General features: G+C 44.3%; 1 protein-coding gene across 2 annotated transcripts in view; it reads left to right on the top strand.

Annotated features, from left to right (window-relative positions):
• Positions 1 to 26,566, top strand: part of LOC125554834 (serpin-Z1-like) — a 52,000-nt gene that overhangs the window by 485 nt on the left and 24,949 nt on the right. Inside the window, exons 2-3 of one of the 2 annotated variants that reach the window (XM_087519751.1) lie at positions 16 to 98; positions 23,827 to 23,835. In XM_087519751.1, coding sequence (XP_087375877.1) covers positions 16 to 98; positions 23,827 to 23,835 — 92 coding nt within the window. The remainder of the gene's footprint in view (positions 1 to 15; positions 99 to 23,826; positions 23,836 to 26,566) is intronic. The other variant, XM_048718235.2, reaches the window with a different exon arrangement.

Below are 26,566 nucleotides of genomic sequence, written 5' to 3'. Positions count from 1 at the left end.
CAATCTCTAATGAAGCCTGACAAGGCGAGAGTTGAGATCAACCGCTGGTTCGAGGACAAGACAGGCGGCCTGATCAAAGAACTCATGCCGGAGGGCCTGTTGGAAATATGAGCAAATTACTACGAGATTTAATCCGAATAAATAGGAAATAGATCATGACAGCAATAGCAGAGATTAAACTAATCATGCGAACTAGCATAGTAGATGAACATATCACATCTAGGGCACATACTAGAAACATGAATTCTACCACGATCTCGAACAGGAAGGATATAATCACATACGGTGCAGCGGGAGCAGCACCACCGGCGTTGACGTTGTCGCCCATGTCGTCGAGGATGAGGTTGCCGAGGTCGGGGAAGAAGTCGTTGTTCACGAAGTCGTCGCTGCCAGCAGTCGCGCGAGTGTGCTCCCCAAAAACCTGATCGTCCCTCTCCCGTACAGGATCACGAGAGGCGGGGTTCCGGAGGCCTGCTGTCCCTTCTCCCGGTGCACGCCGAAAGGAGGGATGGAGTGTTGGGGAACGTAGCAATAATTCAAAATTTTCTACGTATCACCAAGATCAAACTATGGAGTCATCTAGCAACGAGGGAGGAGTGGATCTACATACCCTTGTAGATCGCGCGCGGAAGCGTTCTAGAGAACGGGGTTGATGGAGTCGTACTCGTCGTGATCCAAATCACCGATGATCCTAGCGCCGAACGGACGGCACCTCCGCGTTCAACACACGTACGGAGCAGCGACGTATCCTCCTTCTTGATCCAGCAAGGGGGAAGGAGAGGTTGATGGAGATCCAGCAGCACGACGGCGTGGTGGTGGAAGTAGCGGGATTCCAACAGGGCTTCGCCAAGCGCTGCGGGAGGATGGAGATGTGTCATGGGAGGGAGAGGGAGGCGCCAGGGCTTAGGTATGGCTGCCCTCCCTTCCCCCCACTATATATAGGGCCAAGGGAGAGGGGGGGGCGCAGCCTTGGCCCTTACTCCAAGGAAGGGTGCGGCCAGGGAGGAGTCCATCCTCCCCAAGGCACCTAGGAGGTGCCTTCCCCTTTTAGGACTCTTCCTTTTCCTTATCTCTTGGCGCATGGGCCTCTTGGGGCTGGTGCCCTTGGCCCATATAGGCCAAGGCGCACACCCCTACAGCCCATGTGCCCCCCCCAGGGCAGGTGGACCCCCTTGGTGGACCCCCGGACCCCTTTCGGCACTCCCGATACAATACCGATAATGCGCGAAACTTTTCCGGCGACCAAAACAAGACTTCCCATATATAAATCTTTACCTCCGGACCATTCCGGAACTCCTCGTGACGTCCGGGATCTCATCCGGGACTCCGAACAACTTTCGGGTTACCGCATACTAATATCTCTATAACCCTAGCGTCACCGAACCTTAAGTGTGTAGACCCTACGGGTTCGGGAGACATGCAGACATGACCGAGATGACTCTCCGGTCAATAACCATCAGCGGGATCTGGATACCCATGTTGGCTCCCACATGTTCCACGATGATCTCATCGGATGAACCACGATGTCAAGGACTTAATCAATCCCGTATACAATTCCCTTTGTCTAGCGGTACGATACTTGCCCGAGATTCGATCGTCGGTATCCCGATACCTTGTTCAATCTCATTACCGGCAAGTCTCTTTACTCATTTCGTAACACATCATCCCGTGATCAACTCCTTGATCACATTGTGCACATTATGATGATGTCCTACCGAGTGGGCCCAGAGATACCTCTCCGTTTACACGGAGTGACAAATCCCAGTCTCGATTCGTGCCAACCCAACAGACACTTTCGGAGATACCTGTAGTGTACCTTTATAGCCACCCAGTTACGTTGTGACGTTTGGCACACCCAAAGCACTCCTACGGTATCCGGGAGTTGCACAATCTCATGGTCTAAGGAAATGATACTTGACATTAGAAAAGCTTTAGCATACGAACTACATGATCTTGTGCTAGGCTTAGGATTGGGTCTTTGTCCATCACATCATTCTCCTAATGATGTGATCCCGTTATCAATGACATCCAATGTCCATGGTCAGGAAACCGTAACCATCTATTGATCAACGAGCTAGTCAACTAGAGGCTTACTAGGGACATGGTGTTGTCTATGTATCCACACATGTATCTGAGTTTCCTATCAATACAATTCTAGCATGAATAATAAACGATTATCATGAACAAGGAAATATAATAATAACTAATTTATTATTGCCTCTAGGGCATATTTCCAACAGTCTCCCACTTGCACTAGAGTCAATAATCCAGTTCACATCGATATGTGATTAACACTCAAGGTCACATCCCCATGTGACTAACACCCAAAGAGTTTACTAGAGTCAATAATCTAGTTCACATTACCATGTGATTAACACTCGATGAGTTCTGGGTTTGATCATGTTATGCTTGTGAGAGATGTTATAGTCAACGGGTCTGAATCTTTCAGATCCGTATGTACTTCGCAAATCTCTATGTCATCTTGTAGATGCAGCTACTACACTATATTTGGAGCCATTTCAAATAACTGTTCTACTTGGAGCTATTCTAAATTTTTGCTCCATTATACGTATCCGGTATCTCTACTCAGAGCTATCCGGATAGGTGTTAAGCTTGCATCGACGTAACTCTTTACGTCGAACTCTTTATCACCTCCATAACCGAGAAACATATCCTTATTCCTATAAGGATAATTTAGACCGCTATCTGGTGATCTACTCCTAGATTACCTTTGTACCCTCTTGCCAGATATGTGGCAAGGCACACATCAGGTGCGGTACTTAGCATGGCATACCGTATAGAGCCTATGACAAAAGCATAGGGGACGACATTCGTCCTTTCTCTTTCTTCTGCCGTGGTCGAGCTTTAAGTCTTAACTTCATACCTTACAACTCAGGCAAGTACTCCTTCTTTGACTGATCCATCTTGAACCCCTTCAAGATCATGTCAAGGTATGTGCTCATTTGAAAGTACCATTAAGCGTTTTGATCTATCCTTATAGATCTTGATGCTCAATGTTCAAGTAGCTTAATCCAGGCTTTCCATTGAAAAACACTTTCCAAATAACCCTATATGCTTTCCAGAAATTCTACATCATTTCTGATCCATAATATGTCAACAACATATACTCATCAGAAATTCTATAGTGCTCCCACTCACTTCTTTGGAAATACAAGTTTCTCATAAACTTTGTATAAACCCAAAATCTTTGATCATATCATCAAAGCGTACATTCCAACTCCGAGATGCTTACTCCAGTCCTTAGAAGGATTGCTGGAGCTTTGCATACTTATTAGCATCTTTCAGGATTGACAAAACCTTCCGGTTGTATCACATACAACCTTTCCTCAAGAAAATCGTCGAGGAAACAATGTTTTGACATCCTATCTGCAAGATTTCATAAATAATGCAGTAATCGCTAATATAATTCCAACAGACTCTTAGCATCGCTACGAGTGAGAAAGTCTCATCATAGTCAACTCCTTGAACTTGTCGGAAAAAATCTTAACGACAAGTCGAGCTTTCTTAATGGTGATACTTACCATCATTGTCCGTCTTCCTTTTAAAATCCATCTGTACTCAATAGCCTTACGACCATCGAGCCGTTCTGCCAAAGTCTACACTTTGTTTTCATACATGGATCCTCTCTCGGATTTTATGGCCTCGAGCCATTTATCGGAATCCGGGCCCATCATCGCTTCTCCATGGCTCGTAGGTTCATTGTTGTCTAGCAACATGACTTCCAAGACAGGATCACGTACCACTCTGAAGTAGTACGCATCCTTGTCATCCCACGAGGTTTGGTAGTGACTTGATCTGAAGTTTCATGACCACTATCATAAGCTTCCACTTCAATTGGTGTAGGTGCCATAGGAACAACTTCCTGTGCCCTGCCACACACTAGTTGAAGAGACGGTTCAATAACCTCATCAAGTCTCCACCATCCTCCCACTCAATTCTTTCGAGAGAAACTTTTCCTCGAGAAAGGACCCGATTCTAGAAACAATCCCTTATTGCTTTCGGTTCTGAGACAGGAGGTATACCCAACTGTTTTGGGTGTCCTATGAAGATGCATTTATCCGCTTTGGGTTCGAGCTTATCAGCCTGAAACTTTTTCGCATAAGCGTCGCAGCCCCAAACTTTTAAGAAATGATAGCTTAGGTTTCTCTAAACCATAGTTCATACGGTGTCATCTCATCGGAATTACGTGGTGCCTTATTTAAAGTGAATGTGGTTGTCTCTAATGCCTAACCCATAAACTATCATGGTAATTCGATAAGAGACATCATGATATGCATCATATCCAATAGGGTGCAGTTATGATGTTCGGACACACCATCACACTATGGTGTTCCAGGCTGTATTAGTTGTGAAACAATTTCCACAATGTCTTAATTCTATGCCAAACTCGTAATTCAGATATTCATCTCTATGATCATATCATAGATATCTTATCCTCTTGTCATGACGATCTTTCAACTTCACCCTGAAATTACTTGAACCTTTCAATAATTCAGACTCGTGATTCATCAAGTAAATATACTCAACATCTACTCAAATCATCTGTGAAGTAATAACATAACGATATCCACTACATGCCTTAGCACTCATTGGACTGCACACATCAAAATGTATTACTTCCAACAAGTTGCTTTCTAGTTCCATTTTACTGAAAACGAGGCTTTCAGTCATCTTGCCCATGTGGTATGATTTGCATGTCTCAAGTGATTCAAAATCTAGTGAGTCCAAACGGTCCATTTGCATGGAGTTTCTTCATGCATATACACCAATAGACATGGTTCGCATGCCTCAAACTTTTCAAAAACGAGTGAGCCCAAAGATCCATCAACATGGAGCTTCTTCATGCGTTTTATACTGATATGACTTACGTGGCAGTGCCACAAGTAGGTGGTACTATCATTACTATCTTTTGGCATGAACATGTGTATCACTACGATCGAGATTCAATAAACCATTCATTTTAGGTGTAAGACCATTGAAGGTATTATTCAAATAAACAGAGTAACCATTACTCTCTCCTTAAATGAATAACCGTATTGCGATAGACATAATCCAATCATGTCTATGCTCAACGCAAACGCCAATCTTGATGGTAGAGGGAGCGTACGGTATTTGATCAACCATGGAAATACTTCCAACACATATCGTCATCTCACCTTTTGGCTAGTCTCCGTTTATTCCGTAGCTTTTATTTCGAGTTACTAACACTTAGCAACCGAACCGGTATCTAATACCCTGGTGCTACTAGGAGTACTAGTAAAGTACACATTAACATAATGTATATCCAATATACTTCTATCAACAGCCTTCTCATCTACCAAGTATCTAGGGTAATTCTGCTCTAGTGGCTGTTCCCCTTATTACAGAAGCACTTAGTCTCGGGTTTGGGTTCAACCTTGGGTTTCTTCACTAGAGCAGCAGCTGATTTGCCGTTTCATGAAGCATCCCTTTTGCCCTTGCCCTCCTTGAAACTAGTGGTTTCACAAACCATCAACAATTGATGCTCCTTTTTGATTTCTACTTTTGTGGTGTCAAACATCGCGAATATCTCAAGGATCATCATATATGTCCCCGATACATTATAGTTCATCACGAAGCTCTAGCAGCTTGGTGGTAATGACTTCGGAGAAACATCACTATCTCATTTGGAAGATCAACTCCCACTTGATTCAAATGATTGTTGTACTCAGACAATCTGAGCACAAGCTCAACAATTGAGCTTTTCTCCTTAGTTTGCAGGCTAAGAAAATCGTCGGAGGTCTCATACCTCTTGACGTGGGCACGAGCCTGAAATCCCAATTTCAGCCCTCGAAACATCTCATATGTTTTGCGATGTTTCAAAACGTCTTCGGTGCCTCAACTCTAAACCGTTTAACTGAACTATCACGTAGTTATCAAAATGTGTATGTCAGATGTTCGCAACATCCACAGACGACGTTCAGGTTGAGCACACTGAGCGGTGCATTAAGGACATAAGCCTTCTATGAAGCAATGAAGACAATCCTCAGTCTACGGACCTAGTCCGCATAATTGCTACTATCAACTTTCAACTAAATTTTCTCTAGGAACATATCTAAACAGTAGAACTGAAGCGCGAGCTACGACATAATTTGCAAAGACCTTTTGACTATGTTCAGGATAATTAAGTTCATCTTATGAACTCCCACTCAGATAGACATCCCTCTAGTCATCTAAGTGATTACATGATCTGAGTCAACTAAGCCGTGTCCGATCATCACGTGAGACGGACTAGTCATCATCGGTGAACATCTTCATGTTGATCGCATCTACCATACGATTCATGCTCGACCTTTCGGTCTCTTGTGTTCCGAGGCCATGTCTATACATGCTAGGCTCGTCAAGTCAACCTAAGTGTTTTGCGTGTGTAAATCTGGCTTACACCCGTTGTATGTGAACGTAAGAATCTATCACACCCGATCATCACGTGGTGCTTCGAAACGACGAACTTTCGCAATGGTGCACAGTTAGGGGAAACACTTTCTTGAAATTTTAATGAGGGATCATCTTATTTACTACCGTCGTTCTAAGCAAATAAGATGTATAAACATGATAACCATCATATGCAATCAAATAGTGACATGATATGGCCAATATCATATTGCTCCTTTTGATCTCCATCTTCGGGGCTCCATGATCATCATCGTCACCGGCATGACACCATGATCTCCATCATCATGATCTCCATCATCGTGTCTTCATGAAGTTGTCTCGCCAACTATTACTTCTACTTCTATGGCTACCGGTTAGCAATAAAGTAAAGTAATTACATGACGTTTATGTTGACACGCAGGTCATAAATAAATAAAGACAACTCCTATGGCTCCTGCCGGTTGTCATACTCATTGACATGCAAGTCATGATTCCTATTACAAGAACATGATCAATCTCATACATCACATATCATTCATCACATTCTTCTTGGCCATATCACATCACATAGCATACCCTGCAAAAACAAGTTAGACGCCCTCTAATTGTTGTTTGCATGTTTTACGTGGCTGCTATGGGTTTCTAGCAAGAACGTTTCTTACCTACGCAAAAACCACAACGTGATATGCCAATTGCTATTTACCCTTCATAAGGACCCTTTTCATCGAATCCGATCCGACTAAAGTGGGAGAGACAGACACCCGCTAGCCACCTTATGCAACTAGTGCATGTCAGTCGGTGGAACCAGTCTCACGTAAGAGTACGCGTAAGGTCGGTCCGGGCCGCTTCATCCCACAATGCCGCCGAATCAAGATTGGACTAGTAACGGTAAGCATATTGAACAAAATCAACGCCCACAACTACTTTGTGTTCTACTCGTGCATAGAAACTACGCATAGACCTAGCTCATGATGCCACTATTGGGGAACGTAGCAATAATTCAAAATTTTCTACATATCACCAAGATCAATCTATGGAGTCATCTAGAAATGAGGGAGGAGTGGATCTACATACCCTTGTAGATCGCGCGCGGAAGCGTTCAAGAGAACGGGGTTGATGGAGTCGTACTCGCGTGATCCAAATCACCGATGATCCTAGCGCCGAACGGACGGCACCTCCGCGTTCAACACACGTACGGAGCAGCGACGTCTCCTCCTTCTTGATCCAGCAAGGGGGGAGGAGAGGTTGATGGAGATCCAGCAGCATGACGGCGTGGTGGTGGAAGTAGCGGGATTCCAACAGGGCTTCGCCAAGCGCTGCGGGAGGAGGGAGATGTGTCATGGGAGGGAGAGGGAGGCGCCAGGGCTTAGGTATGGCTGCCCTCCCTTCCCCCCACTATATATAGGGCCAAGGGAGAGAGGGGGGGCGCAGCCTTGGCCCTTCCTCCAAGGAAGGGTGCGGCCAGGGAGGAGTCCATCCTCCCCAAGGCACCTAGGAGGTGCCTTCCCCTTTTAGGACTCTTCCTTTCCCTTATCTCTTGGCGCATGGGCCTCTTGGGGCTGGTGCCCTTGGCCCATATAGGCCAAGGCGCACACCCCTACAGCCCATGTGCCCCCCCCGGGGCAGGTGGACCCCCGGACCCCTTTCGGCACTCCCGGTACAATACCGATAATGCGCGAAACTTTTCCGGAGACCAAAACAAGACTTCCCATATATAAATCTTTACCTCCGGACCATTCCGGAACTCCTCGTGATGTCCAGGATCTCATCCAGGACTCCGAACAACTTTCGGGTTACCGCATACTAATATCTCTATAACCCTAGCGTCACCGAACCTTAAGTGTGTAGACCCTACGGGTTCGGGAGACATGCAGACATGATCGAGATGATTCTCCGGTCAATAACCATCAGCGGGATCTGGATACCCATGTTGGCTCCCACATGTTCCACGATGATCTCATCGGATGAACCATGATGTCAAGGACTTAATCAATCCCGTATACAATTCCCTTTGTCTAGCGGTACGATACTTGCCCGAGATTCGATCGTCGGTATCCTGATACCTTGTTCAATCTCGTTACCGGCAAGTCTCTTTACTCGTTTCGTAACACATCATCCCGTGATCAACTCCTTGATCACATTGTGCACATTATGATGATGTCCTACCGAGTGGGCCCAGAGATACCTCTCCGTTTACACGGAGTGACAAATCCCAGTCTCGATTCGTGCCAAGCCAACAGACACTTTCGGAGATACCTGTAGTGTACCTTTATAGCCACCCAGTTACGTTGTGACGTTTGGCACACCCAAAGCACTCCTACGGTATCCGGGAGTTGCACAATCTCATGGTCTAAGGAAATGATACTTGACATTAGAAAAGCTTTAGCATACGAACTACATGATCTTGTGCTAGGCTTAGGATTGGGTCTTTGTCCATCACATCATTCTCCTAATGACGTGATCCCGTTAACAATGACATCCAATGTCCATGGTCGAAACCATAACCATCTATTGATCAACGAGCTAGTCAACTAGAGGCTTACTAGGGACATGGTGTTGTCTATGTATCCACACATGTATCTGAGTTTCCTATCAATACAATTCTAGCATGAATAATAAACGATTATCATGAACAAGGAAATATAATAATAACTAATTTATTATTGCCTCTAGGGCATATTTCCAACATGGAGAAGACTTGCTTGGCGGCGTAATGATCTAGAACGGTGGTGAGAAACCATACGAAGCGGCGACGGGTAGGGTAGACGTCTGCCTGACTATATAGTGCAGGCCGGGTTGGTAATGGGAGTAAACCCCACGTCCGAGTCGTCACGATCCAAAATAATCGAAAACGGTTCAGTAATTAATGCGTCCGTTAATTATTAATTAATGACTCATTAATTTTTCCAATATAGACAACGTGCATAGCTCTGTCCTCGGCTCGACTCAATCCCGCAACCCGCGGCGCGTCGTGACGAGGCATGGCGTGGCGTGGCGAGGCGAGCGAGGAGGAGGAGCGCGCGTGTAGGTCTCCTCTTCTCATGCTCATACAAGTGGTAGAAGAGCTTACCTTATAAATAGGTGCAACTCTCTCTCAACTTCCAGGGTGGGACTAAACTTTAGCCTCACTCACTCCACTCACATGTGTGCATGAATGGGCCAAGAGAATTTCAGAATTTTAGTTGGGCTTTGGGCCAAAGGCCTACTAGCAAAATTCCAACAATCCCCCACAAAGTCTCATTGGCACATCTCATCATTTAGTTCCAAAACATTGTTTATATACCGGTGCTTAGTGGAGACTGTGAAGTTGAACTTCCATTTAGAGATTTATGCTACACTAGATCACAACTTGAATAGTAGACTATGCCTTGAACTACAAGTTTTCTGCGAGACTAGTTTCACACAAATTCTTGACCGATACTGGGCTACCGCAAGGCTTCCCCACGGGTGGAGCGTATACGTCATACTCCAGGGCCTTTTCATGAATTTATTAGAGAACACCCAATTCTCACAGACTGCCACGTTAACAATCAAATTCATATAGGTGTGTTCCTCAGAAGATGTTCTGCAGGACAACATCTCTGCTTACCCGAATAAGCCACTTGGAACACATTAAGATAAGTATCAACCTGCCATGCAGATCAAGAGAGTATTGCATCTTCATGGAGTGGGATAGGTAATATAGGGATACTCTCCTCCCAGCTGATCAACAACTTGTCTCCCACTTCTACTTCACGGGATCTCCGATCACATAGAGTGGGTTACCACTATGGACAACTCATGCGGTGGGTCTCAGACCCATCTCCATCGATGCATTATCTATCACATTACGTGATAGACCCTTTGTGAAGGGATCTGCCAAATTTTTCGATGTTTGGATATAGTCCAACGTAATAACTCCGGAGTTCCTCAATTTTCTGACAGATTTCAGTCTCCTCTTCACATGCCTTGAGGACTTCATATTGTCCTGAGAACTATTTATCTTGACGATCACAGTTTGATTATCACAGTTCATCAGGTTAGGGGGTATTGGTTTTTCAACCATAGGTAAGTCCATCAAGAGCTCACGAAGCCACTCTGCTTCAATAGTGGCAGTGTCTAATGATGTGAGTTCTGCTTCCATAGTTGGCCTCGTTAAGATGGTCTGCTTGCAAGACTTCCAAGAAACAGCGCCACCACCAAGTGTACAAATATAACCACTTGTGGCCTTAATCTCATCAGCAACAGATATCCAGTTTGAGTCACTATAACCCTCCAGTACCCTTGGATACCCGGTGTAGTGAATCCCATAGCTCGCGGTGCCTTTCAAATAGCGCATAACTCTCTCAAGCGCATGCCAATGATCATCTCCCAGTTTTGACACAAACCGACTCAGCTTTCTAACAGCAAACGAGATGTCAGGCCTCGTGGCACTCGCCAAATACATAAGCGAGCCAATAATCTGAGAATACCTCAGTTGGTCTCTAGCAATCCGTCGATTCTTTTGAAGCAACACACTAGCATCATATGTAGTTGGAGAAGGTGAGCAGTCGCTATACCCAAAACGACTCAAGACCTTTTCCACATAGTGAGACTGAAGCAGTGTGATCCCACCATTCTCATCTCTCAACAGCTTGATGTTTAAGATAACATCAGCTACTCCTAGATCCTTCATCTCAAAACAGCAAGATAAGAAATCCTTAACCTCCTTGATTAAATCAAGTTTGGTTTCAAAGATCAATATGTCGTAGACATACACACAAAGAATAACTCCTTCGCCCCCACCATAGCGATAGTACACGCACTTGTCACCATCATTTACTACAAAGCCGGCAGCAGTTAATGTTCTTTCAAACTTCTCATCCCACTCCTTAGGAGCTTGTTTAAGGCCATATAAAGACTTTAATAACTTGCACACCTTTCCTTCCTGACCAGGTACTACAAAACCATCTGGCTGATCCATGTAAATTTCCTCCTTCAACTCTCCATTGAGGAAAGTTGTCTTAACGTCCATTTGATGAATGAGAAGACCATGTGAGGCAGCCAGTGACAGTAGCACCCGAATTGTGGTCATTCTAGCCACGGGTGAGTAAGTATCAAAGAAGTCTTCACCTTCTTTCTGGTTCTAACCCTTGGCCACAAGCCGTGCCTTGTACTTTTCAATCATACCATCAGGTCTAAGCTTCTTCTTGAACACCCACTTACATCCTACAGGTTTGCACCCATAAGGACGGTCAGTGATCTCCCAGGTACCGTTAGCTAAGATGGAATCCATCTCGCTACGTACAACTTCCTTCCAGTAGTCAGCATCAGGAGATGCATAGGCTTCTGAAATAGTCCTGGGTGTGTCATCCACGAGGTACAGAATGAAATCATCACCAAAGGACTTTGCAGTCCTCTGTCTCTTACTCCTCACAGGAGTTTCATTGTCACCCTCAACAGGATTCTCAATGTGTTTCATCGCAATGGTGGGTTCAGAAATTACTGTGAATTCCTCACTAGATGGAGTAGGTATCTCCTGATTTGATGAACTCAACATATCCTTCATAGGAAATATGTCCTCAAAGAAAGTTGCATCATTCGACTCCATAATCGTACCAACATGCATGTCGGATACCTCAGATTTTATTATCAAAAATCTATAGTTGATGCTATGAAAAGCATAGCCCAGAAGAACACAATCCACGGTTTTTGGTCCAAGCTTGCGCTTCTTGGGAATTGGTATATTGACTTTCGCCAAACAACCCCAAGTACGTAGGTAAGAGAGATTCAACCTTTTTCTTTCCCATTCCTCAAATGGAGTCATGGTATTATGCTTTGTGGGAACTCGATTTAGGACATGACACACATTCATTAGCGCCTCCCCCCACCATTCCTTGGATAGACCCGAAGTGTCTAACATGGTGTTAACCATATCAGTTAGAGTTCGGTTCTTTCTTTCGGCTACCCCATTTGACTGGGGTGAGTAGGGAGGCGTCCTCTCATGGATTATACCATGTTCCGCACAAAACAGATCAAATTCATTGGAAAAATACTCTCCACCACGATCGGACCTAAGTCGTTTAATTTTTCGATCAAGTTGGTTCTCTGCCTCAGCTTTATAGTTTTTGAAGAAAGTCAAAGCCTCATCTTTTGATTTCAGAAGATACACGTAACAATATCTAGTGGAGTCATCAATCAACATCATGAAGTATCTCTTTCCACCTTTTGTCAACACGCCATTCATCTCACAAAGATCCGAATGTATAAGATCTAGTGGCGTCAAGTCTCTTGCCTCTGCAGTCTTGTGGGACTTGCGAGGTTGCTTAGCTTGCACACATACTTGGCACTTAGAGCCTTTGACAGTAGAGATTTTCAGAATTAAATTCATATTGGCTAGCCGTGTCATGCAACCAAAGTTAATGTGACAAAGTCGTGAATGCCAAATATCAGACTCATTGTTGTGGCAAACATTATTAATAACTTTAGTGCAAATATCTGACAAAGACAGGCGGAACAAGCCTCCGCTCTCATAGCCTTTTCTAACAAATTGTCCATACTTAGAAATTACAACTTTATTGGATTCGAAAACCAACTTAAAACCATCTCGACATAAACGGGAACCGCTAACGAGATTTTTATTTATGGACGGCACATGATGAACATTCTTCACACGCATAGTCTTCCCCGAAGTAAACTTCAGATCGACCGTACCAACACCTCGAACGATGGCATGTGACCCATTCCCCATCAGCACGGGTGAAGTCCCTGTTGCCTGGTAAGAAGAAAACATGGAGGCGTCAGCACAAACATGTACATTGGCACCAGTGTCAATTAACCAATCAGGGGATTGAAATACTGAAAGGATGGCAGGTAAAATACCGTACCCTGATTCCTTCATATCAATATCACCGGTGACAACATTAGCCGCTCTTCTCATGTTCGTGCTCCTCAAAGCGGTTAGGACACTTTGGAGCCCAGTGATTAGGATCACCGCAGACATGGCAAAGTCCTTTCCCCTTCTTATGAGAATTCTTCTTGAAGTTGGTAGAATGTGATGGCTTGTTCTTAATATCAAACTTGCCTTTGCCCTGAGTTTTGTTCTTATTGTTTTTGAACTTGTTGGGCTGGGAGTTCTTATTCTGTACCATGTGGGCACTAGAACCTCCCTCAGCAACTCGAGCACGTGTGTCCTTTGCTCTCGCCTTCTCTTCAACATCAAGAGTACCAATGAGATCCGCAACGGAAAACTCCTGTATCTTGTGTTTCAGGGAAGTAGCAAACTTGTTCCACGAAGGTGGAAGCTTGGCAATGATGCCTCCAGGAACAAATTTGTCCGGCAACACACACTTGAAGTACTCAAGTTCTTTTGCGAGCGACTGTATCTCATGAGCCTGCTGTACAACAGGGCGCTCATCAGTCATCTTGTAGTCATAGAATTGCTCCATGACGTACAACTCGCTGCCGGCATCCGAGGCACCAAACTTGGCCTCGAGCGCAGCCCACATGTCCTTGCCGTTGTCAAACGACATATACGAATCCACAATGGAGTCATCAAGAACACTCAAAAGAGCGCCTTTAAAGAGGGTATCGATCTTCTCGAAAGCTTCCAGCTGTGCTGGATTAAGATTGCCCTCAGGCTTGCCCTTGGTGGTGTCATAGCAGCCCATGGTCTGAAACCAGTAGACTGCTATCGTGCGCCACCTCTTATATTGCGCCCCCTTAAAGGCAGGCGGCTTCAGATGTGCAGCAAAACCACTCGGAGTAAATTGCCTATAATCAGGTTTTTGGATTGTTGGAAATATGAGCAAATTACTACGAGATTTAATCCGAATAAATAGGAAATAGATCATGACAGCAATATCAGAGATTAAACTAATCATGCGAACTAGCATAGTAGATGAACAGATCATATCTAGGGCACATACTATAAACATGAATTCTACCACGATCTCGAACAGGAAGGATATAATCACATATGGTGCAGCGGGAGCAGCACCGCCGGTGTTGACGTTGTCGCCCATGTCGTCGAGGATGAGGTTGCCGAGGTCGGGGATGAAGTCGTCGTTCGCGAAGTCGTCGCTGCCAGCAGTCGCGCGAGTGCGCTCCCCAAAAACCTGATCACCCCTCTCCCGTACAGGATCACGAGAGGCGGGGTTCCAGAGGCCTGCTGTCCCTTCTCCCGGTGCACGCCGAAAGGAGGGATGGAGAAGACTTGCTTGGCGGCGCAATGATCTGGAATGGTGGTGAGAAACCATACGAAGCGGCGGCGGGTAGGGTAGACGTCTGCCTGACTATATTGTGCGGGCCGGGTAGGTCATGGGAGTAAACCCCACGTCCGAGTCGTCACGATCGAAAAGAATCGAAAACGATTCAGTAATTAACGCGTCCGTTAATTATTAATTAATGACTCATTAATTTTTCCAATATAGACAACGTGCATAGCTCTGTCCTCGGCTCGGCTCAATCCCGCAACCCGCGGCGCGTCGTGACGAGGCGTGGCGTGGCGAGGCGAGCGAGGAGGAGGAGCGCGTGTGTAGGTCTCCTCTTCTCATGCTCATACAAGTGGTAGAAGAGCTCACCTTATAAATAGGTGCAACTCTCTCTCAACTTCCGGGGTGGGACTAAACTTTAGCCTCACTCACTCCACTCACATGTGTGCATGAATGGGCCAAGAGAATTTCAGAATTTTAGTTGGGCTTTGGGCCAAAGGCCTACTAGCAAAATTCCAACAATCCCCCACAAAGTCTCATTGGCACATCTCATCATTTAGTTCCAAAACATTGTTTATATACCGGTGCTTAGTGGAGACTGTGAAGTTGAACTTCCACTTAGAGATTTATGCTACACTAGATCACAACTTGAATAGTGGACTATGCCTTGAACTACAAGTTTTCTGCGAGACTAGTTTCACACAAATTCTTGACCGATACTGGGCTGCCGCAAGGCTTCCCCGCGGGTGGAGCGTATACGTCATACTCGAGGGCCTTTTCATGAATTTATTAGAGAACACCCAATTCTCACAGACTGCCACGTTAACAGTCAAATTCATATAGATGTGTTCCTCAGAAGATGTTCTGCAGGACAACATCTCTGCTTACCCGAATAAGCCACTTGGAACACATTAAGATAAGTATCAACCTGCCATGCAGATCAGGAGAGTATTGCATCTTCATGGAGTGGGATAGGTAATATAGGGATACTCTCCTCCCAGCTGACCAACAGCTTGTCTCCCACTTCTACTTCACGGGATCTCCGATCACATAGAGTGGGTTACCACTATGGACAACTCATGCGGTGGGTCTCAGACCCATCTCCATCGATGCATTATCTATCACATTACGTGATAGACCCTTTGTGAAGGGATCTGCCAAATTTTTTGACGTTTGGATATAATCCAACGTAATAACTCCGGAGTTCCTCAATTTTCTGACAGATTTCAGTCTCCTCTTCACATGCCTTGAGGACTTCATATTGTCCTTAGAACTATTTATCTTGACGATCACAGTTTGATTATCACAGTTCATCAGGATAGGGGGTATTGGTTTTTCAACCATAGGTAAGTCCATCAAGAGCTCACGAAGCCACTTTGCTTCAACAGTGGCAGTGTCTAATGCTGTGAGTTCTGCTTCCATAGTTGGCCTCGTTAAGATGGTTTGCTTGCAAGACTTCCAAGAAACAGTGCCACCACCAAGTGTAAAAATATAACCACTTGTGGCCTTAATCTCATCAGCATCAGATATCCAGTTTGAGTCACTATAACCCTCCAGTACCCTTGGATACCCGGTGTAGTGAATCCCATAGCTCGCGGTGCCTTTCAAATAGCGCGTAACTCTCTCAAGCGCATGCCAATAATCATCTCCTGTTTTTGACACAAACTGACTCAGCTTGCTAACAGCAAACGAGATGTCAGGCCTCGTGGCACTCGCCAAATACATAAGCGAGCCAATAATCTGAAATACCTCAGTTGATCTCTAGCAATTCGTCGATTCTTTCGAAGCAACACACTAGCATCATATGGAGTTGGAGAAGGTGAGCAGTCGCTATACCCAAAACGACCCAAGACCTTTTCCACATAGTGAGACTGAAGCAGTGTGATCCCACCATTCTCATCTCTCAACAGCTTGATGTTTAAGATAGCATCAGCTACTCCTAGATCCTTCATCTCAAAATAGCGAGATAAGAAATCCTAAACCTCCTTGATTAAATCAAGTTTGGTTCCAAAGATCAATATGTCATCGACATACAGACAAAGAATAACTCCTTCGCCCCCACCATAGCGATAGTACACGCACTTGTCACCATCGTTTACTACGAAGCCGGCAGCAGTTAATGTTCTTTCGAACTTCCCATCCCACTCCTTAGGAGCTTGTTTAAGTCCATATAAAGACTTTAATAACTTGCACACCTTTCCTTCCTGACCAGGTACTACAAAACCATCTGGCTGATCCATGTAAATTTTCTCCTTCAACTCTCCATTGAGGAAAGTTGTCTTAACGTCCATTTGATGAACGGGAAGACCATGTGAGGCAGCCAGTGATAGTAGCACCCGAATTGTGGTCAGTCTAGCCACGGGTGAGTAAGTATCAAAGAAGTCTTCACCTTCTTTCTGGGTATAACCCTTGGCCACAAGCCGTGCCTTGTACTTTTCAATCATACCATCAGGTCTAAGCTCCTTCTTGAACACCCACTTACATCCTACAGGTTTGCACCCATAAGGACGGTCAGTGATCTCCCAGGTACCGTTAGCTAAGATGGAATCCATCTCGCTACGTACAACTTCCTTCCAGTAGTCAGCATCAGGAGATGCATAGGCTTCTGAAATAGTCCTGGGTGTGTCATCCACGAGGTACACAATGAAATCATCACCAAAGGAGTTTGCAGTCGTCTGTCTCTTACTCCTCACAGGAGTTCCATTGTCACCATCAACAGGATTCTCAACGTGTTCCATCGCAATGGTGGGTTCAGAAATTACGGTGAATTCCTCACTAGATGGAGTAGGTATCTCCTGATTTGATGAACTCGACATATCCTTCATAGGAAATATGTCCTCAAAGAAAGTTGCATCATTCGACTCCATAATCGTACCAACATGCATGTCGGATACCTCAGATTTTATTATCAAAAATCTATAGCCGATGCTATGAAAAGCATAGCCCAGAAGAACACAATCCACGGTTTTTGGTCCAAGCTTGAGCTTCTTGGGGATTGGTATATTGACTTTCGCCAATCAACCCCAAGTACGTAGGTAAGAGAGTTTCAACCTTTTCCTTTCCCATTCCTCAAATGGATTCATGGTCTTATGCTTTGTGGGAACTCGATTTAGGACATGACACGCAGTCATTAGCGCCTCCCCCACCATTCCTTGGATAGACCCGAAGTGTCTAACATGGTGTTAACCATATCAGTTAGAGTTCGGTTCTTTCTTTCGGCTACCCCATTTGACTGGGGTGAGTAGGGAGGCGTCCTCTCATGGATTATACCATGTTCCGCACAAAACAAATCAAATTCATTGGAAAAATACTCTCCACCACGATTGGACCTAAGCCATTTAATTTTTCGATCAAGTTGGTTCTCTGCCTCAGCTTTATAGTTTTTGAAGAAAGTCAAAGCCTCATCTTTTGATTTCAGAAGATACACATAACAATATCTAGTGGAGTCATCAATCAACGTCATGAAGTATCTCTTTCCACCTTTTGTCAACACGCCATTCATCTCACAAAGATCAGAATGTATAAACTCTAGTGGCGCCAAGTCTCTTGCCTCTAAAGTCTTATGGGACTTGCGAGGTTGCTTAGCTTGCACACATACTTGGCACTTAGAGCCTTTGACAGTAGAGATTTTTGGAATTAAATTCATATTGGCTAGCCACGTCATGCAACCAAAGTTAACGTGACAAAGTCGTGAATGCCAAATATCAGACTCATTGTTGTGGCAAACATTATTAATAACTTTAGTGCAAATATCTGACAAAGATAGGCGGAACAAGCCTCCGCTCTCATAGCCTTTTCCAACAAATTGTCCATACTTAGAAATTACCACTTTATTGGATTCAAAAACCAACTTAAAACCATCTCGACATAAACGGGAACCGCTAACGAGATTTTTATTTATGGACGGCACATGATGAACGTTCTTCAGACGCACAGTCTTCCCCGAAGTAAACTTCAGATCGACCGTACCAACACCTCGAACGATGGCATGTGACCCATTCCCCATCAGCATGGGTGAAGTCCCTGTTGCCTGGTAAGAAGAAAACATGGAGGCGTCAGCACAAACATGTACATTGGCACCGGTGTCAATTAACCAATCAGGGGATTGAAATACTGAAAGGATGGCAGGTAAAATACCGTACCCTGATTCCTTCATATCAATATCACCGGTGACAACATTAGCCGCTCTTCTCATGTTCGTGCTCCTCAAAGCGGTTAGGACACTTTGGAGCCCAGTGATTAGGATCACCGCAGATATGGCAAAGTCCTTTCCCCTTCTTATGAGAATTCTTCTTGAAGTTGGTAGAATGTGATGGCTTGTTCTTAATATCAAACTTGCCTTTGCCCTGAGTTTTGTTCTTATTGTTTTTGAACTTGTTGGGCTGGGAGTTCTTCTTCTGTACCATGTGGGCACTAGAACCTCCCTCAGCAACTCGAGCACGTGTGTCCTTTGCTCTCGCCTTCTCTTCAACATCAAGAGTACCAATGAGATCCACAACGAAAAACTTCTGTCTCTTGTGTTTCAGGGAAGTAGCAAAAATTTTCCACGAAGGTGGAAGCTTGGCAATGATGCCTCCAGCAACAAATTTGTCCGGGGACACACACTTGAAGTACTCAAGTTCTTTTGCGAGCGACTGTATCTCATGAGCCTGCTGTACAACAGGGCGCTCATCAGTCATCTTGTAGTCATAGAATTGCTCCATGATGTACAACTCGCTGCCGGCGTCCGAGGCACCAAACTTGGCCTCGAGCGCAGCCCACATGTCCTTGCCGTTGTCAAACGACATATACGAATCCACAATGGAGTCATCAAGAACACTCAGAAGAGCGCCTTTAAAGAGGGTATCGATCTTCTCGAAAGCTTCCAGCTGTGCTGGATTAAGATTGCCCTCAGGCTTGCCCTTGGTGTCGTCATAGCAGCCCATGGTCTAAAACCAGTAGACTACTGTCGTGCGCCACCTCTTATATTGCGCCCCCTTAAAGGCAGGCGGCTTCAGATGCGCAGCAAAACCACTCGGAGTAAATTTCCTATAATCAGGTTTTTGGATTGTTGGAAATATGAGCAAATTACTACAAGATTTAATCCAAATAAATAGTAAATAGATCATGACAGCAATAGCAGAGATTAAACTAATCATGCGAACTAGCATAGTAGATGAACAGATCACATCTAGGGCACATACTAGAAACATGAATTCTACCACGATCTCGAACAGGAAGGATAGAATCACATACGGTGCAGCAGGAGCAGCACCGCCGGCGTTGACGTTGTCGGCCATGTCGTCGAGGATGAGGTTGCCGAGGTCGGGGAAGAAGTCGTCGTTCGCGAAGTCGTCGTTGCCAGCAGTCGCGCGAGTGTGCTCCCCAAAAACCTGATCGCCCCTCTCCCGTACAGGATCACGAGAGGCGGGGTTCCGGAGGCCTGCCGTCCCTTCTCCCGGTGCATGCCGAAAGGAGGGATGGAGAAGACTTGCTTGGCGGCGCAATGATCTGGAACGGTGGTGAGAAACCATATGAAGCGGCAGCGGGTAGGGTAGACGTCTGCCTGACTATATAGTGCGGGCCGGGTAGGCCATGGGAGTAAACCCCACGTCTGAGTCGTCACGATCCAAAAGAATCGGAAACGGTTCAGTAATTAACGCATTCGTTAATTATTAATTAATGACTCATTAATTTTTCCCGAGCAGCAAAAATATAGACAACGTGCATAGCTCTTTCCTCGGCTCGGCTCAATCCTCCAACCCGCGGCGCGTCGTGATGAGGCGTGGCATGGCGAGGCGAGCGAGGAGGAGGATCGCGCGTGTAGGTCTCCTCTTCTCATGCTCATACAAGTGGTAGAAGAGCTCACCTTATAAATAAGTGCAACTCTCTCTCAACTTCCGGGGTGGGACTAAACTTTACCTCACTCACTCCACTCACATGTGTGCATGAATGGGCCAAGAGAATTTCAGAATTTTAGTTGGGCTTTGGGCCAAAGGCCTACTGGCAAAATTCCAACAATCCCCCACGAAGTCTCATTGGCACATCTCATCATTTAGTTCCAAAACATTGTTTATATACCGGTGCTTAGTGGAGACTGTAAAGTTGAACTTCCACTTAGAGATTTATGCTACACTAGATCACAACTTGAATAGTGGACTATGCCTTGAACTACAAGTTTTCTGCGAGACTAGTTTCACACAAATTCTTGACCGATACTGGGCTGCCGCAAGGCTTCCCCGCGGGTGGAGCGTATACGTCATACTCCAGGGCCTTTTCATGAATTTATTAGAGAACATCCAATTCTCACAGACTGCGACGTTAACAGTCAAATTCATATAGGTGTGTTCCTCAGAAGATGTTCTGCAGGACAACATCTCTGCTTACCCGAATAAGCCACTTGGAACACATTAAGATAAGTATCAACCTGCCATGCAGATCAGAAGATTATTGCATCTTCATGGAGTGGGATAGGTAATATAGGGATACCCGGTTTGAGTCACTATAACCACTTGTGGCCTTAATCTCATCAGCATCAGATATCCAGTTTGAGTCACTATAACCCTCCAGTACCCTTGGATACCTGGTGTAGTGAATCCCATAGCTCGCGGTGCCTTTCAAATAGCGCATAACTCTCTCAAGCGCATGCCAATGATCATCTCCCGGTTTTGACACAAACCGACTCAGCTTGCTAACAGCAAACGAGATGTCAGGCCTCGTGGCACTCGCCAAATACATAGCGAGCCAATAATCTGAGAATACCTCAGTTGATCTCTAGCAATCCGTCGATTCTTTCGAAGCAACACACTAGCATCATATGGAGTTGTAGAAGGTGAGCAGTCGCTATACCCAAAACGACTCAAGACCTTTTCCACATAGTGAGACTGAAGCGGTGTGATCCCACCATTCTCATCTCTCAACAGCTTGATGTTTAAGATAACATCAGCTACTCCTAGATCCTTCATCTCAAAACAGCGAGATAAGAAATCCTTAACCTCCTTGTAGCGACCCGACCCGAATGGATCAAGTCTCTGTGCTTAAGTGTCATCCCTGGATCGGTATGCTGACACACACAATACTCGAGGATTTATAACAGAGGTAAATCTCATGTAAAAGTAACGTAAATACTATTACCTCAATCCAAATAGCGGAAGTAACAACAAGGTTGTGGATTCCCATCGACACCAACGACAAAGTTGAGTGTAGAAATCGTAACCCTAACGTATCACTTACTCGTCGTAAGATTCCTGCAACATGAGACGTTGCAGCCACAAGGGTCAGTACATTGAATGTACTGGCAAATTCACACCATAGAGAATGATGAACAATGGCTATCACTACATGCATATATGGCTGGTGGAAAAGCTCTATGGTTATATGTTTTTGCGAAAAGCCAATTTTTCCCTACTACAAAGGAATAAATTTTATTTAACTATCATGGTGGTTGTTAAACATTGAGAGTGTAGACACCCTCTCAATCCCAATTAAACATCATCATTAAAACCCAACAAAATTAATTAAGTCACATGATGAGATTCACATGATAATCCAAGTACTAGATACTCAAGATGTCCATAACCGGGGACACGGCTAATCATGATTAGTTTATACACTCTGCCGAGGTTTGCGCATTTTCCCCACAAGACTCGATCTCCTCCATTGGGATTCTCGCACTACATGGTGTTTGAGAAATGGATGACCAAGACATAGTCTTTCAGAAGCGCTAGCACCTTACGATCGGGTAGACCATTACACCTACTTTCCCCTACATCTGCTAGTCTACCACTGTAAGAGTTCGCACAACTTAATCAACTATGCTAGAGCCCATAGTAGCTTGTGGCTGCACATGGAAGTTTCTAGTATGAATAATCTCATGATCCCTTCGAGCCTGGATGGCGGTCCAAAAGAAAAATAGGCAATCGCTGGAATACCCAGGTGCCTCAATCCACCCAGATGTGTATTTAAGTTGCCACCTTAGATAAACCATTAATTTAACAAACTCACATCTATCATGGATACACTCACCCAATCCACGTCTACTAGCATAGCATGGCAATATAAGCAATTTGGATAAGTAACTCCCAAGGGTTTGAATGTAACAGAGCAATAGGTTCTACCTCATCAACTACTTCCCAACCCACATGTTAAAATCACATCCTAACCATGCAATGTTTGGGGATTAGAACTAATGCATAAAAACTGGGTGATAAAGGGGTATGATCAAAGTGTGAACTTGCCTGCAATGTTGATGAAGATGATTCACACTCAAAACTCTTGATAGTTCTACTCGTCACACTCCGGTCAATCTATCGTAAGCAAGCAATAGTAACCCCACATAAGCAATCACTCAAAGATCGGAGAGAACAAAGAAAACAATTCAAAAAACGTCAAAACCCAACAAATAACTCTTGCAACAATTTCTAACAGTACCAAAATTAGGTGAATTTGGCCTTATCAGAAAGTTTAGGTCAAGAGCTTCGATTTGCAAAAAGAATCAACTCTAACGGAGCTACAGAACTCAAGTTATGATCAAGCGAAGTTTGAATTCAAATCTGGTCTAATTCAAATTTTAAACTTTCAAAAACAAGTTTAAGTTGTTTTACTGGATAGAGGGGATCATAACGAAGACGTGGGCGTTGGTTTCATTGAATTCCGACTAACGAGCAAAAAGTTATGAGCGTTTGAAGAACAGGGGCTAAATTGTAAAATAAAACAACTACAACTTGGTCCCTGGCGTAAATAACCAGAAAACAAAAAGACTAAATAACGAACGCTCGTTTATAAGGTCTAAACAGTGGACGTTCGCTGTTTAATAAAACCCTAAAAAAACAGATCTAGTCTAGGGTTTTTTAAAAAACCGAACCTAAAGAAAAAGGACTGGGGTCGGTTTATACCGGTTCACGGCGGTTCGAAGAAAACCGGTGGTTCGTGGAGCGGATCGGACCGGCGAGCTCCGGCGGGCAGCTCCGGTCGTCGGAGGAGACGGCGAGGCGCACGGGGAGAAGCGGCACGGGGATTTAAATTTGATCCTTTTAAACTCCCAACTCATATTTCATATATTTTGAAGAAGTCATTTTATCTTCTCTCATGAAAATCATTGAGTTGCTTGAAGTTTATGAATTTGAAATATTTTCAAATGAAATTCAAATATTTTCAACAACCCTTTTCATTTAATTTAAATGGAAGAAGTCATGTCATCTCCTCTCGAGGGTTTTGTGTTGAAAAGCCTTTGAATTCATGGAGATTCATAAAAGCAAAATCAAAGTTTGGAAAAGTCCTTTTATTCCCTCTCATTTAACTTTCAAAAAGTTACCACGTGACACTCGTGGTAAGCAATCCAAACTTGATGAAAAAAATAAGAGTAAGTCGGTATGGTGATCAATCCATCCCGCACCCAAATCATTACCTTGTATACGGTTTAGCGAATCTCGCATTCTAACACTCGGTCATCCTCACAAGCATTGCAGAATTTCTCTTGTCCATGAACTGCGTTCGGAATAATCCATTGATTCTGCAAGCCAAACAAACATCTATCGTTCCTTCACAACTCTCAGGTTTTGCGTTACTCCTATAAAATCGTCGGTGGGTAAGGTCGTACTCTCTTCCAGGGTTTTTTTTTTCAACAAGAATGTGCTTGCTCCTTGGTAGGTCCTGGGCCTTTGGGTTATGGCCCATCTCATTACTCATAATCCTTGAACTCATCCTCGGGGCAGCTGGTCATTATTCCAACATCCAACTTCCAGCTTCTAAGCATACTTAAAATCCATCCAATTGTATTGTCTCCCTTCCTTCTATTTGCACCAAACAAGGACATGATTACTCAGACTCATCATGGAGTTACAACTTCTCCTTATTACCAATATTACCTCCTCTATATCCAATAGTAATTTATCTCTTCATCCTCGTGGGTTATCCCACATACCGAGATAAAAACTTATACTTATGAAGTCCATACTCAACTTCGTGGAACATCATTATCCTTTCCAGGGTCAAGCGTTCTCACAGGTTAATATTGGCCATCTCTGCATGGCACTTCTTCAACTGGGAAGCGTGAAACACATCATGAACTCCTGACAGTCCTTCGGGTGACTCCAACTTGTTGGCCACTTCTCCCATACGCTCCAAAACTCGTTATGGTCCTACAAATCTCGGGGCTAATTGTCCCATAACTCCAAATCGTTTAACTCCTCGCAGAGGGGACACACGAAGACATGCTCTGTCTCCAATTTCATAGACTACCTCCTTGAGTTTTTGAGTCTACATAACTCTTCTGCCTGGACTGAGCTACCTTCAGTCTATCTCGAATAAACTTTAACATTCTCTTCTGACTCCTTGATCACATTTGGTCCAAACAACTGACGGTCTCCAACTTCATCCCACACACTCTTGGGGTATCACACATATCGAGACAAAACTCGTATTCATTTTGTCCGAAATCCACTCAGTGGAGTATCCTTATCTTTTCCAGGGGTCAACGGTTCTTACAGGGTACTACCACCCTTAAAATGCACAAATCTTCCATAGACCATATTTCTCATATCCTCAAAATGGCCAAAATTCTTCTTCATAGAGTAACAACTCATAAAATCCATATTAGTACCAACGATGCTAACTTTATTCATTCTCAAATGATTACAATCTCTTGCTTTTTCATTACATGTCTCAACTCAACACCTCAATATAAACGAAAATGTTCTCACTTCTACTACTCCATTTCTTTTGTTGCAAACTCAACTATCTAGCACAAGTTTCCTTCTCCTTGGGGCATTCTTTGGCACAGTGCCCTGATCCATTACAACTAAAACATATTACTTCTGACAAGTATCAAGGTTTCCTTTTTGGGCAACTGTTGAGGTAGTGCCTTGACTCCTTGCACCTGTAACAGGTGATATGACTCAGGTCCCTTCTGGGCTCCAATCGGTTTCTCTTCCTGGACTTTTCCATTCCAATCAGGGCTTCTATTTCCTGTGGGTCATATTCTACTTCCTCTGTTGGGAATTCTACTAGATCTCCATTCAAACAATTTTGGGAGATGTGTCCTTCTTCTCCACATGAATAGCAAGACTTAGTGCAGGGTTTACCCGGGTCTTCTTTAGGTGTGTCCTCCATCTCTTCCTTCATCACAACTTCTTCTAAAATTTCCATGAGGGCTCCTTTCATTACTTCTTTCTTCTGCTGGATGGTTCTGTCACGCCCCAAGTGGGTCTTAGCTGTGACAATTGCCACATGCTTATAAATCTCAAGTTTATAGGCATGTTAGGCTAGTAAGCAAAAAAAATTCCAGTATGCACAAGAGCCAACTTTATTCATTACTAGCTATTACAAAGGTCATGATACATGCAACTTCTTCATTTATTCCCAACCCGTAGAGCTACTCCTACTGTTCATCATTCTCATCAGCACATCCATCATTTGCTACTTCTGCAAAATCAACAACAATAGCAAGAATGAGTATGATCTCATACTCAGCAAGCACACGGGTAAAAACGGAACCTCTCATGGCAAAAGTGACAAAAACAAAGGGGTTAGTTGTATAGAAAGAGTTTGATGGCAGAGAAAGATAATGGATTTAATTTAAAAAAAGAAAGGAAATAACTGGCATCACATATGACTGCAAGCTTCGCAACCCGGGAGTCACAGGGGTGAAATTTCACACTTTTACGCTCTTAAGAGGGGTACTCCGACGTTGATAGTCTCGACTAGAACCACACAGGCGCTAGTAGAGCAGAGCTCTATATTCCCCCAAGAACCAACCACTCGACTTACTAGTGTCGATCGGTCCTACGGATCCATCATCGACACGCTTCCGAACGAGTGTCATTCTTAGCGGAGAACTCAGACAGTCCCATACCTGAACTGTGACCTGTACAATACATTTGCCGTCGTGACACCAAATTTTTATTAAATTTACTAGACAAGGATTAGCAAAAGGAAATACATGCAAGACCAAGATAAATATCTCTAGGCTTTCCACAGAAACAACCATCCATGCATGAGCCATTAAT

The sequence above is a fragment of the Triticum urartu genome, chromosome 4A (assembly GCF_056163025.1).
Source record: "Triticum urartu cultivar PI428250 chromosome 4A, HENAU_Tu73, whole genome shotgun sequence".
In the NCBI taxonomy this organism is placed as follows: domain Eukaryota; kingdom Viridiplantae; phylum Streptophyta; class Magnoliopsida; order Poales; family Poaceae; genus Triticum; species Triticum urartu.
This window is presented reverse-complemented; position numbering and strand designations above follow the sequence as displayed.